At 34.4% G+C, this 13,659-nt stretch overlaps 1 protein-coding gene across 1 annotated transcript; it reads left to right on the top strand.

Annotated features, from left to right (window-relative positions):
• The first annotated feature begins 10,294 nt into the window (after positions 1-10,294).
• LOC125657958 (uncharacterized) lies at positions 10,295-12,095 on the top strand. Its single transcript, XM_048888930.2, has 3 exons — positions 10,295-10,521; positions 11,210-11,421; positions 11,799-12,095. The coding sequence occupies exons 1-3, from the start codon at positions 10,421-10,423 to the stop codon at positions 11,894-11,896; spliced, it is 411 nt and encodes a 136-aa protein (XP_048744887.2). The 5' UTR covers positions 10,295-10,420; the 3' UTR covers positions 11,897-12,095.
• The last annotated feature ends 1,564 nt before the right edge of the window (positions 12,096-13,659 follow it).

The following is a 13,659-nucleotide window of genomic DNA, read 5'->3' as shown; positions in this document are numbered from 1 at the left end:
GACTTTTTAAAGGATTATGTCGACTTGACTAGTCTAAATGGCAATATGACTACATCCCTGTACATAACTAAACGGCTACATGAATTACTGGGTCTACATAACTAAATGATTACATGTCTGTACCTAACTAAATGTCTACATAACTAAATGATTACATGTCTGTACCTAACTAAATGTCTACATAACTAAATGATTACATGTCTGTACCTAAGTAAATGTCTATATAACTAAATGATTACATGTCTGTACCTAACTAAATGTCTATATAACTAAATGATTACATGTCTGTACCTAACTAAATGTCTACATAACTAAATGATTACATGTCTGTACCTAACTAAATGTCTACATAACTAAATGATTACATGTCTGTACCTAACTTAATGTCTATATAACTAAATGATTACATGTCTGTACCTAACTAAATGTCTACATAACTAAATGATTACATGTATGTACCTAACTAAATGTCTACATAACTAAATGATTACATGTCTGTACCTAACTAAATGTCTACATAACTAAATGATTACATGTCTGTACCTAACTAAATGTCTATATAACTAAATGATTACATGTATGTACATAACTAAATGTCTACATAACTCAATGATTACATGTCTGTACCTAACTAAATGTCTATATAACTAAATGATTACATGTCTGTACCTAACTAAATGTCTATATAACTAAATGATTACATGTCTGTACCTAACTAAATGTCTATATAACTAAATGGAAGTCGCTGATTTTATCCTCATGCAGAATATTGTCAAATCCATAACCCCCATTTAGTTAAGTACACCTGCGAGTATAACCCATATTTGTTATGTATAGATTATTAGTTATGGAAACACATTGTCAATTACATATATAGCCATTATGTAGACATATAGCCGTTATGTAGACATATAGCCGTTATGTAGACATATAGCCGTTTAGTTAGTTGTGGAAACACACTATAGTTATATAGACAACACAGTGCGTGGTGTTACTGTAACAGCGATATATATGTCACAGTGGCATACATGTATATATTACAGTGATATATGAATATGATAGGGTGATATATTGTATAGGGCAGTGATATATGATGCGGTGAGGTATATTGTATAGGGCAGTGATATATGATGCGGTGAGGTATATTTTATAGCGCAGTGATATATGATGCGGTGAGGTATATTTTATAGCGCAGTGATATATGATGCGGTGAGGTATATTGTATAGTGCAGTGATATATGATAGGGTGATATATTGTATAGCGCAGTGATATATGATGCGGTGAGGTACATGTATATTGTATAGGGCAGTGATTATGATACGGTGGTATAATGTATAGCGTAGTGATATATTGTATAGTGCAGTGATATATATACATGTATAAATATCACATTGCTAGTGATAGTCGTATACTTGTAGAAACAGACACGGTATGCCGGAAATGCAGACGGTTATATTTCGATCTTTATTGTCAAGATCTGTTATCATTATACTGAAAGTAATTCACCTGAACTAGCAGAGATTTCTTTTTAACTAGCATTATCATGATATCGACAGACTATTACTAGAAAGTGACGCAACAGTGATGCAATTAGCTCGTCGCGGTAATTACGTTTAGTTTATGGTAAATATGAAAGGAATGCTGGGAAGGAGACAATGCATGTCAAGAGAAATCACAGACTGCATGTATGCTGCAGTAATAGGGTTGTCACTTAGTCGACATTTACGTATGTTACTCGGCCAAATCTCAAGCGACTCGGCTGCACCTCTACCCCTCGTCAAAATCGAAGATGTAGCCGAATATAAAAACCATCATCTACACATTTCAAAACTACAGGTGATTATCACCTGACAGGTGAAATATTCACCTGTGAGATAATACTCGAGGAAAAATAATTGTTTATTCCGATTCGTGAATATTGGAACATTAAAACTCACCGTTGTCGCAATATTTACGACCTGAGAGCTACAGAACTGCAGAACTCTAAGATGTTACAAGATCCTACGGTGATTAAAAGAAAGTCTAAAGCAATACATCAGACACTTAAACATCTCCGACTCAAAATTTTATCTGGATAGAATACATTACATCGTGCCAACATATTTTCTACTGATCAGTCTAATTCAGTTAAAAAAAGAATAAATAAAAGAAATCGATGGTGTTAGCTTGCCGTAAAATACGAATTATACGTAAAAATTGCTGCATTGGTGATAGGAATAAAATGTGTTGTATACGATAGACACGCAGCATCGTTTTTCGAGGGAAGAGGGGAGGGGGGGGGGGGGGGAGGAGGGGGGGTCAACTGGAGAAGACGTCGACTTCACAATTGTCTGAAAATTCTTGGCAAGCAAAATAAAACAAAGAAAGCAAAAAAATAAATAAATAAAATGAATAGATAAATAAAAACAAACAAAACCAACAAAAAGCAAACAACCTGCCGAAACCTCAAAATCCTACATATCATACAGTGTACATCATTTGAGGGCTGGGGATGAGAGGTGGAGACAAAAGTTGATTCAATTCATCACCTCAAGCTTACTTTTCAACTACCATTCACAGCTACTGTAAATCAGCCAATGAATCCTACATTCCATGTGTGAATTGTTATAACTTGCGTAAAAATGGTATTGAATTCAATGACAAGACTTTGTTTCATAGCAATTCATACAAGTTTATCTTTTGATAAGAGCTGGGAAGTCAACTATAGGCTTTTTTCACAGGATCACCAATCTCTCTTATATCTTTGTACGAGTCTTCTTGATCGTTCGAACATCCAAAGACAAATTAATTTTCCCCAATTCATTCATTTATTTTCAACATATTTCGTCGGCTTAGTTTTCACATGTTATTGATGTGGGGAATGTAAGCGGAAGTCCACCATTTTATAATGGTGTATCGCTCTCCTTAACATGAGCATCTCGCTTCCGCATACATGTCATAAATACAATACATTAGTGTCTAGTTTCTGTATGTGATCTCTCTCCCTCCCTCTCTCTCTCTCTCTCTCTCTCTCTCTCTCTCTCTCTCTTAATGTAAAGACAAAAATGTACTATATTAAGTAGTTATAGGGACACTCATATAGTTTATACAATATTCCTTTTTCGAATTGTAAAATAAAGTTTTTGAGAGAGAACATTAGTGAGGACATGTCCCCACACTACTTGTCCTCACAGATCTTGCATCTTTCACATTCTGTGGGTCACTTTAATGGGGACGTTACTGTAATGTAGATAGGTTGTCCTCATAGTGCACTTCTGTCCTCACAATGCAGGGCAAACGGTTTCAATTGTCCTCACTTTATACACGTTTTATCAGCCCTTTCTGTCTGTCTATCTACCTGTCTGTCTGTCTCTCTACCTGTCTGTCTGTCTGTCTGTCTCTCTCTCTCTCTCTCATATTAAAGTTGTCAGCCCGGGTTATATTAGTATCTGTATTCAATGAGAGGTCATATATTGTGCATATTACAGAGTGTGTTTTAGAAATGTTGAAATCCATATCATATAAAAATTGGTTTAGGAAATGTTAATGCACAACTTCATTACTTAGGAGTATTACCGATTTTTTAATTGTAAATCCTAAGTACTTTAATACAAGGATTTATGCATTATATTCAGAATTCGGACAAATATCACGAGGAGACCATCAAAATAATGGAAGACGTCAGTAAGACACATACAATTCAACAAACACATATTTACAATCTGCAAACAAAGCCAAAATAGCAACGAAAGCCATCCACACGTTTTACCGCCTGAACTCTTTGCTACAAATTCTTGAACGTTTAAAATGAAGATATGAAAGTAGTATATAGGTGGACCTGCACATGCGATGTGTTTGATATTTCATCGATTATTCATTTGATGAGAGCATTCTGGGAAGACATTCTCGATACATCCGCTGTTTGATCTACGTCATACACTGGTCATAGGGAGAAGCTGAACCAGATGCATGCTAGTCTGCACTCGTTTTCATTCCTTATTGTGAATTGATACATAGAATTAAAAAAACTATTATGCATAGAAAAAGAACGTTCAGTTTGGAAACTGTTTTTAGGTAGAAAAACGTCGCATTGAAAGAGATATTTCTGTAGTATCAGAACATTTTTTTGTTTATTTGGTGAACAAGGTACAACCACGGCTATGACGTTGAACAAAATTTCATGTGGATTTTTTTCATTCTCTTACCTCAAATATTAAATTTATATTTTTATAGATCTAAGCATCTTGAGAAAATCCCGTATGATCTATGACGCAATGCACGATAGTAAAACCCTCTGAGGTTTAATTTCCGCAGTCTTTGTTCTCTATGAAGCCACTGAACAAAACGGTAAAATAAAAACCCTGGATACAAGTCTAATACGTAAAAATAGAAGCAATCGTTCTCCTGTTTTATTATCAACAATTGTCCTCTCTGGTTTGGTTTAGTTTATTGAATTGAAACCTTGAGAAACATCTCATAGGTATGGTACAGTTATATAATAATCAAGTAACGATTTATTAGTGAGTATAACCATGTGAACAGAGATCGATGAATTTATATTAACTATATGTACATTGTACATTAAATCTACAACGCGTGTCGCATTAAGATGCACAATCTGTAGCATCCAGAAAATATTTAGCAAGCTTTAATTGGATTCTCTATGGGATGCCTGTCCTTCAAAAATCTCCCTCTCAAAACTTGTAGGCCAATATATTTTGAGCGTGACGTCGTTTGAAATACACTGATTCCGGAAACACTACATTCCCCCTCGGTATAGAGTCAAGTTCTACTTGTACCTTTAACTTTTAAAATCCTTTTATCTGATGGAAGCGACGTTAGTTTTACAGAAACGAAAATGGCACGTATACTATTACGCATCGTCGGTTACCCACGGGTGCTTCTAATCGACGTTAGTTTTACAGAAACGAAAATGGCACGTATACTATTACGCATCGTCGGTTACCCACGGGTGCTTCTAATCGATTCTCTCCATCATGAACGCGAGTGGACTCAAAACCATGGTTTGCGACGATGAATATTACGCTGTCAATCAACACATTTATTAAATTAGTTTTTGTCCAATGAGAGAATTTCTCACCAAAATATCGTTTTTCTTCTCGATAATATTTCTCCCATGTCTGTTTCCTTTTAACTCCGTAAAAAGTTTAGATGTGGTGTTGACAGTTAAAAGATACCAGCGCTTCCTGCATATCTACATGTATGTGTTTATGAAGTGTTTGGAGATTCTGATTATAAATGATGAATATTTGACCATAGACATTTTTTTTTAAAATGCCGTTATAATATGGAAAACAACAAAATGAATTTAAACAAGGCACCATTGTTTAGTTATCTAATAATAAAAAATAAATCACGAAACCGAGACATCTTCAAGTGAAGCAATAAAAACTACATAAAATCTTAATCATATAGGGAACCGTTGAAAGCTTGAATATATATAAATCACTGCACCCTATATTTCATGCTGCTTAAAAACACACTTTTCGTAGTCTTGTTAGCAAGAACTAGATAATTTGATTGAAAGCAGATATTTGAAAAGTTGAGTACTTGTTAATGATGTTGATTTTTAAAGCTTACGGAGTGGTTAACTTGGAAATTATTTTATCGAGCAGAGTTAATTGTTTTTGCACCTGCCTTTACAGAGAGTAACGATGGAAAAAGAACTATGTCTAGAGGAGGAATTCCATGTTCCTGACTCGTTGCACTGATGATAATGGATGAAATTGGCTGTGTCAGTTCGGGATCTGTTTTCTCAGTCTCAGATAAAAGAAGAAAGAAAACACCTCCCAATTATGAAATGTAGTCACATTTGATTTTATCATTACCTCTTGATTATATACTGGACGGATGTACAAGCTTTCCCTTTCAACATTTCAATCAGACACCTGGAGAAATAAGCCGCCACTCATGATCAATTTTGAGTATTATCTGTTCAATAATTTCGCATAATTATATAATTATTTTCTTCCTCCGTCTTTGGGATTGCTCTTTTAACCGATACCTGTGTAGCGTACATGTTCTTTAGCACGAGTAATTTTCTGAATTGTAAAAAATACTAAATATAGATCGCATGACACTAATCGATGAGTGATATAAAACTACACGTACTATTATCACCTCTAGCTATAAGGCATCAGATTATGAACCGTTTTTGTTATCACAATTCATTTTTATGAAAATAATCTTAACAAGATTTCTGGGTTTGCTTCATACAATCTCAAATCATCTCATCAGCAAGATTCCATGTCAAATTATCTCAATCTTTTTTCCCGTTTAGTAGCTGAAATGGTAGATAAGAAAGTTTGAGTGAAGATCACAGGAACAGTAGTTAGTTTTCAATGATCTAATCTTCACAATTTTACACCGATCTCGACGAAATCTCGCTCCAACAGTACGCATAAATCTATACGTCACAATGCTGTGATCTTGTTGATAGTATCGCGGTTCCAGGTATGCCATAAAATATTCTGCATCTCTGTCTCATCTGAACTTGTAAGCTCCCCCTCCCCCTAAAACACGGATCAATAAGGGAATAAAAAAGATTATCTTTAAGTGACTTTCACTGTTGTCGTCAAATGGCCATTACACAAGGTTGACCAAAATTTAAGTCCTGAGATGTTCGTTATGACAAATCACAAATAGTAGATTCCTAGATACACGAGAGAAATGTATTTTTGCGTTATTTCGTGACAACCCATCACTCACAAAATAGAATTACTAGTCCCAACTAGTCATTTATAAAGTTTTGCAACATATATTGATTAATGTTCATGGCTCTTTTAAAATTGAATTATCAGTTAACGACTTTATTGTTGTATTAGCAAAACTTTAACTACAAGCGAGATGTGTATCACTTTTCTCATAATCAGTTATTACATATAGAAGTATATCGCATCACGGTTGGACATGATGCAGCTCTCTGGTTAATCCTAATTTTACCCGGAGAGCTACAGTTCCGCAACTTTAGTCCTTGTTAGTCCCAAAAAGAATAGAGATAAGTTTGAGAGTAAGTAATGTGTTTCAGGAAAAACAACAACAACAATGTTGTCATTCATTTTTGCAGCATGTAAAATAAGTCCAAATGACATAAGAAAACAGTGATCACAGCTTGAACACTTTATGCTTCTCGATAAATGAAGTCGGCGTCACCTAGAGTGCCAATAAGAGGACAAGTTTTAGCTATATTTCTTGTCAGAAATTTATTTGTGATGATTTTATTTTTCTCTTTCGCTTTTATGAAGTACGTTTAATTAATACGAAATATACATACCGTGTAGTCACGTGGTCTGAAGTGAAAGCATTTGATAATATTATGTTCCTAAAGTGCAGGGTTTGCAACCCCAGTTTAGTTTAATATTGATTTTTTTTTGGCCATTTTTGGAGTTTTTACCCCCCCCCTTTGGACGGAAAAGATTACTAACTTGAGCACCCCCCCCCCCCCCCCGAAAAAATTCTCGGTACGGCACTGTGTTCTGTGTAATGTTCACTTCTCCACGTGAATCCAATTTTATTAGGACAAGTCAAGTAGAAAACATTTGATTGTGACGTGATCATATTTTTGATAGTTAACCCCACTAAAGGAAGGAAAGACCCTTTGAGATACTTAAATTACAGACTGCTTAGTCAGTTGATTACCGTGAGAGACATTCTCACAAGTCAAGGTTTTGTGATTACGTACCCTCCACACACAAAACCCTCACTTGTGAGAGAGAGAGAGAGAGAGAGAGAGAGAGAGAGAGAGAGAGAGAGAGCATTAAATAAAAAAATCATTTGGTTTTCCGTTAACTAAGATCTGACAGAGGTAAAACAAAACGTGTAGTTTTCAGTATTTACACCTGCATACCAGTGGTCATTTTCGGGTCAATCAAATCATCATACTCGTGTCTAATATCTTATCATGTCACCATTCATAGATTTTGCTTTTAATATCCAAAATAACGTCCTAATAGATAACGCCGACATTTGACGAGCTCACGATTCCAACTTTGTAATACGTATGGACCCGTTGAGTGTCCTACTCAAATGATGGTTGGGGGGTGGGGGTGGGTCACGTCCCCTCCCGAAAGGATACGATGATACCAGCAACGCTATTCTTGAAAAACCTATTAAAAGAAATTGTATGCATGAACAATATATAATTATTTTATTCGGTAATTGATAGTTTGTCTGAGATTTAGTGACCGGCTTGTGTACAGTACATGTATATAAAACCATGTTTTACATTGTAACACACCCTTTTAATGTTATTCATTGTAATACACAAGTAATATTATGCATGGATTGAAATGTCATTTAGTCCCCTGCTACCCTTGAAATGCTGAACTTGTTAACTCGGATTATGTTTGGCTATTGAATATTGTTCAACCGCAGTCAAAAATTTTATGTTAGATTATGAGTATGAAAATGATAAAAATCGATCTGTAAAACTTGAACTTTTTTCCAAATGGTCCGATATGTCTTTCATAACATTGATATATCATTATGCATGCTGTTTCTTAAGAAATATAGAAGAAATTAGATAAATCATAAGAAACAATGCTAACGACATTCTTTTTAAATCGATCTACACATTTAATGTAAAAATCACAGATAACTGTTCTCTCTCTCTCTCTCTCTCTCTCTCTCTCTCTCTGAATGTCAACTACATGTAATATCGAATTTGGTTTCAATATTTACGTTTATGACAAGGTGCTTATATCAGATACAGACAAAACTTCTATTACATCTATGCATCTGCTCCTTAGCACCATACATGTATAGGTTTCTATCGAATCAAGTGTTTTATGCTTGAGTATGCACTGTTTTGCATTCTGTATAAGGTATATACGTCAAAAGGTTGTATGTATGGGGGGTTGGGGGTTGGGTTGAAAACGAAGAATGTACGGGGTAATTCGTATAAAATCAATATTTTGAAATATACATATAAAGTTTTAGATCAGTGCTTTCAAAAAAAAAATATGCACCACAGGATATATGGTTTATTATAGACACAGGATTGGTTAATGTAAACATTTTTCGTTATAAACATTTGGTCCAGTTTCTGGGGGGGGGGGGGGGGGGGGGGGGGGAGGGGGGGGGGAGCAAACGCCACACTAACTGAGGAAATGAAGAAGAAACTGAGACAAAAATGAATATTGGTATTTTTTTCTCAAGACAAATGACGCGTGTAATGCTTCAATTATGATTTCATAACATTTCTCTAATGGTTCTCTTTAGAAAATTATATTTTCTACTCGATGTTTGAATTGTTCTTTTATTACTTATGAGCTAAACAGGTTGATTAATTCTGCTGCAATTCAATATTTAGAGTTGTTTAAAATTTTAACAGCTATCATGTCATGTACAAAATATCAAGGGCTACGTATATAATTGTTCAAGAAAATAACCTTGGGGATGCTTGGAAATTTCGGGTGTGATTGATTACTCCTTTGGAACTACAGAACGAGCATTTTATCAAATAATTAGAGAGAATGAAATATATGAATTTGACAAAAAATAAAGCAAAACTTCAGTATGCATCTCTCTTTGAAGATTGTACAGTGAAAGCACAGATTAGGATGACGATTTTAATATATCAAAAATTGTTTTAGAATTGTCACATTCCTTTGCATTCTACCCAAGCCGAAGGGTATAATGTTAAAAGAAATCTAAATTCTATTTTTTTTTTAAAATTATCATTATATTTACGTATTTGTTTATTTATTTCTTTAAAGATTGGTCAACAGATATTGTGATCAGAAATGGACCGATCCTTGAAGCTAAAATCGTCAGAAAGAAAGTTGAAAGTAATAAAACGTATAGAATGATCTATGACCCGCCTTTGCACAGGTATAGCAGCGAAGTCAAGATTTCCTTATACGGCATTGATCGGTCATCTTCGGTCATCTTCGGACAGCCAATGCGTCAACGCACTTACTTCAAGTAGGTCACATCCAAATACATCACGCTTCGCTTGTTACACAAGGACAGGAAAATATCATTATCATTTTCCTTCCTATTTAACTTAGAGATACAATAAAAATCAAGTCCCACGGCAGAAATGTGAGTTCTGAATCAACTTTTGATTGGGCTTGTGAGGGATTTACAAATATTTCCATGAGGATATTTCCGCTTCAGTTAACGGAAAACTTAATTAGAAATGTTATTCTCTTTGAAATCAATATTTCGACTTTTTAAACCAAACAAAGCATAATTAAAATGCTGAAAAATGGTTCTATCGAAATGAAATATACCCTTTTGTGAGCCTCAATCATGATGTCACTGGTCCTCGCAAAGTTTACATCCCACAAGGGTACTAACGTAGTATTGTAGCCCCCGAGTGGCTCAGAGGTGTATATAAATATAAATTTATAAGTCAAAAACGAACTATTGGAACAGTGACGAGTGAGACCGAGAGATACACTATTTCAAAATAAGATGGCGAAAAGTTTTCTTTTAACTTATCTAATTGCTTTAGTTGTATTTGGTGTGGATGCAAGAAGAAATATAGCGGTATTAAAATGCGGTAATTCACGAATGTAAGTTTTACAAATCTTTCATATTATATACTGTCATGAAAGGCATTTTATTAAAAGTGCCAGCACATATTTGTCGGATTAATTTAAATGTTAAATTCGTTTATTTTTTCATCGGGGTAGTAGTATAGTTATATATTTACGTTATGTAAAACTTATACGGTACCAATTTTGATGCACCAGATGCGCATTTCGACCAATAATGTCTCTTCAGTGATGCTCAACCGAAATGTTTGAAATCCGAAATAACAATGAAGTTTTAGAGCGAAAATACAATGAAGTTTTAGAGCTATTATAGCCAAAAAAGTGGAGTCAAATTCGTCTAAGGATAAGAGCTATGCATGAAGGAGATAATCCTTAATTTTGATTATATGTTATATAGATATATATTGAATTCACAGTTATATATTTACATACATGTATATGTAATATAGATATATAGGCCTATATTGAATTCACAGTTATATATTTACATACATTTAATATAGATATATAGACCTATATTGAATTCACAGTTATATATTTATATAGATGTAATATAGATATATTTTGAATTCACACTGATATTTTCTTTGGTGATAAATGAAATCAATCTTAGTTTTATATATCGGTTCCTTTCCCTTGCAATATTTATAAGCATTTGAATATCTCTAGAATTAGAATAAGTATTTTTTTGGTTTTATTTCTGTAGCGGAGTGGTGGATGTGAACGAGGACAATACCCTGGAGGTGCCCGCGTCCTGCTCTAAAGGACAAGTCCAGTGGCACTACCCTGACCCCGCCTCACGGCTGAACCTACAGTTTCAGAGGCCACACCCCTCCTACTGCTTCACCAGCCGATACCCGCGCTCTTTTGCAAAGTATTCTGTGATTGAAGACTATGTTCCCATGATGCCATACAGAGGTAAGCTGAACATATCATTCTACGGTTTAACAGTATGTAGATGTAATTTAATGGTCTACAGATTTAATACACTAGTCACCAGTTGATAAACTTCATTGTTGGTTTTTAATTTTTCCACACTTCTCAAATTTCATCCATGGATATAGCCCGCGCTTCAATATTCAACGAATTTACGGACCCCCAAGGGCACAGGACATTGTATCTCTTTAAAATAAATTTCAGATGCTTTAATATAAATATCTTATTTTGAATTTCTCCAGAAACTAGAACTGGGATAGAAAATAACAAGTTTAAGTAAAAAATTTAGTATATACAGATTGCACATCGAGGGAAGTTGATGCAGTTCGAGCCATTCTCACGCACCTTTCTATTTTCAGATAACGAACAATGTATTTCTACCTCCTATGTCCAGCTGGCCGTAGCAACCACGCGCAGAACATACGTGATTTTTGCTGATTTCGAGCTGGAGCCCTGAGGAATGGACACATCTTATTTGATATATAAACTTGTTTTGAAATCCAGTATGAAATCCACACTTATTTTGTACATGAAGAACTTATTTGTATGTTTTTAAACGATACTTTTTTTTGTTTACATTTTTACATATAAAATCGATTTTTATATATGTATACTTTGCAATTTTGTGATTGTTCAATAAAAGTATCATTAATGTATTTTTTGCCTTCCACTTTTGAGTATACTATATGTATTTGTATGGGTGCGTCGAAGCTACCAATTCTGACTTTTCTACGACGGTGAGAGAGCTAGTGTCGGTCTTATTGACACAGGCTGTCGAGGGCGGTCTTGAATGTCTCGACAGTTTTAACGCACACTATATGGTCTTCAAGCTTGTTCCATTTGATTATGGTGTCCACAAACAATGAAGATTTGTGTTGGCTGTAGTTGTTTCTAAGCGCTTGCTGCTATTTTTAACTTGGTTTGAAAGAATGTTTGTGTTTGTAAACACAGTCTCCGAAAGTTTTTAATTCATTTGTCTTCTTGGTTTTCCTTTGTTTACAAAGTTTTGTGGCGGTAGCCCCGGTACCAACCCCTCAACCACTTTATATAACATGACGGGTCGTAAGCTGGTTCTTCTGGTCTGGAGAGGTTGTAATTCCAGTACTAATTCACTAGTATATGGTTTGGAAGTCGCTAGTGCCCAAAGAGAGACAATTCATGTGAATTATGTAACCTAAATTGTATAGAAGATGAATTTCATTTCCTCACTGATTGTCCATTCTATGTTGAAGAGAGAAATATGTTTTCCCATGATATACACAAGTTCAACAATTTTTTTATATACCTTTTTAACAAATAAGGACAACTTTACTTGGTTGATGATTAATGAAGACAAACCAGTAATTGTCAAATCGAGTGAATATTTAGTGCAAACTTTCAGAAAAAGAAGTGATGCTTTAAAACTGCAAAAATCATTATAGTTTATTATTCATATGTTGGTATAATACTGATATTGTCCATTTACTTGTAATACACTTGATTTGCAATTCATATATGTATGCACTCCCCCCTACACCCACATGTAGTTTGCAGCTCATGTACTCTGTAGTTAATGTTGTAAACGTTTTTGAAATTCCCTTCTTGGTGCCCAAAATAAACTTATCCTATCTTAGCTTATGCCTTATAAACACGTTTCAGTTAAACGATCAGCAAACAAACAAAGTATGGAGATAGGGCTGAGGATTAGCGGATATTTCACTTTTTGTCTTGTATTAGGTTTTCAAATGTAATAGTATCACATTTAATGTTCAAAACGCTACCTGAGGTTCGCACCTGCGGAGTGTGTAGTTTTATCATTGTTTTTAGAAGTGTGTTTTTTTTATTTCTACATTGAAGGGGAGATTATACACCTTTTGAAATTACTGGGATCGTAGAGCTTGTTATTGCGCTATATTATGTTAAACATGACCCTTTTACTTCTGATTTATACGTATAAACTCGATTTGTATGTTGGTATCAATAGAACATAAGCAACACAAATTAATCATTACATCAAATAAATTCTTATGTGTGTGTTACAATATAGATATAAAAAGTTTTATGCTAGTACACTGGAAATAAATAATGAGTTTTTTTGCATTTGATATATGGAAAAATTTGAAATTTTAAAAGAATATATTCCGAGTATTGTCAATTTTTTTAAATTGCACATAAATCACAAAATCTTGCTTAACGGAACTTCAAGAAGTGGGAGCAATAAATCAAATTACGAATGGAGTA

This window comes from Ostrea edulis, chromosome 9 (genome assembly GCF_947568905.1).
Source record: "Ostrea edulis chromosome 9, xbOstEdul1.1, whole genome shotgun sequence".
NCBI lineage: Eukaryota > Metazoa > Mollusca > Bivalvia > Ostreida > Ostreidae > Ostrea > Ostrea edulis.
The sequence above is the reverse complement of the archived record's forward strand: the minus strand, read 5'-3'. Positions and strand labels throughout refer to the sequence as shown.

Coding starts and splice junctions, on each gene's coding strand:
- LOC125657958 (XM_048888930.2), top strand. CDS start 10,421: ATGGCGAAAAGTTTTCTTTTAACTTATCTAATTGCTTTAGTTGTATTT. Junction 10,522..11,209: donor AAATGCGGTAATTCACGAAT/GTAAGTTTTACA, acceptor TTATTTCTGTAG/CGGAGTGGTGGATGTGAACG. Junction 11,422..11,798: donor TCCCATGATGCCATACAGAG/GTAAGCTGAACA, acceptor TTCTATTTTCAG/ATAACGAACAATGTATTTCT.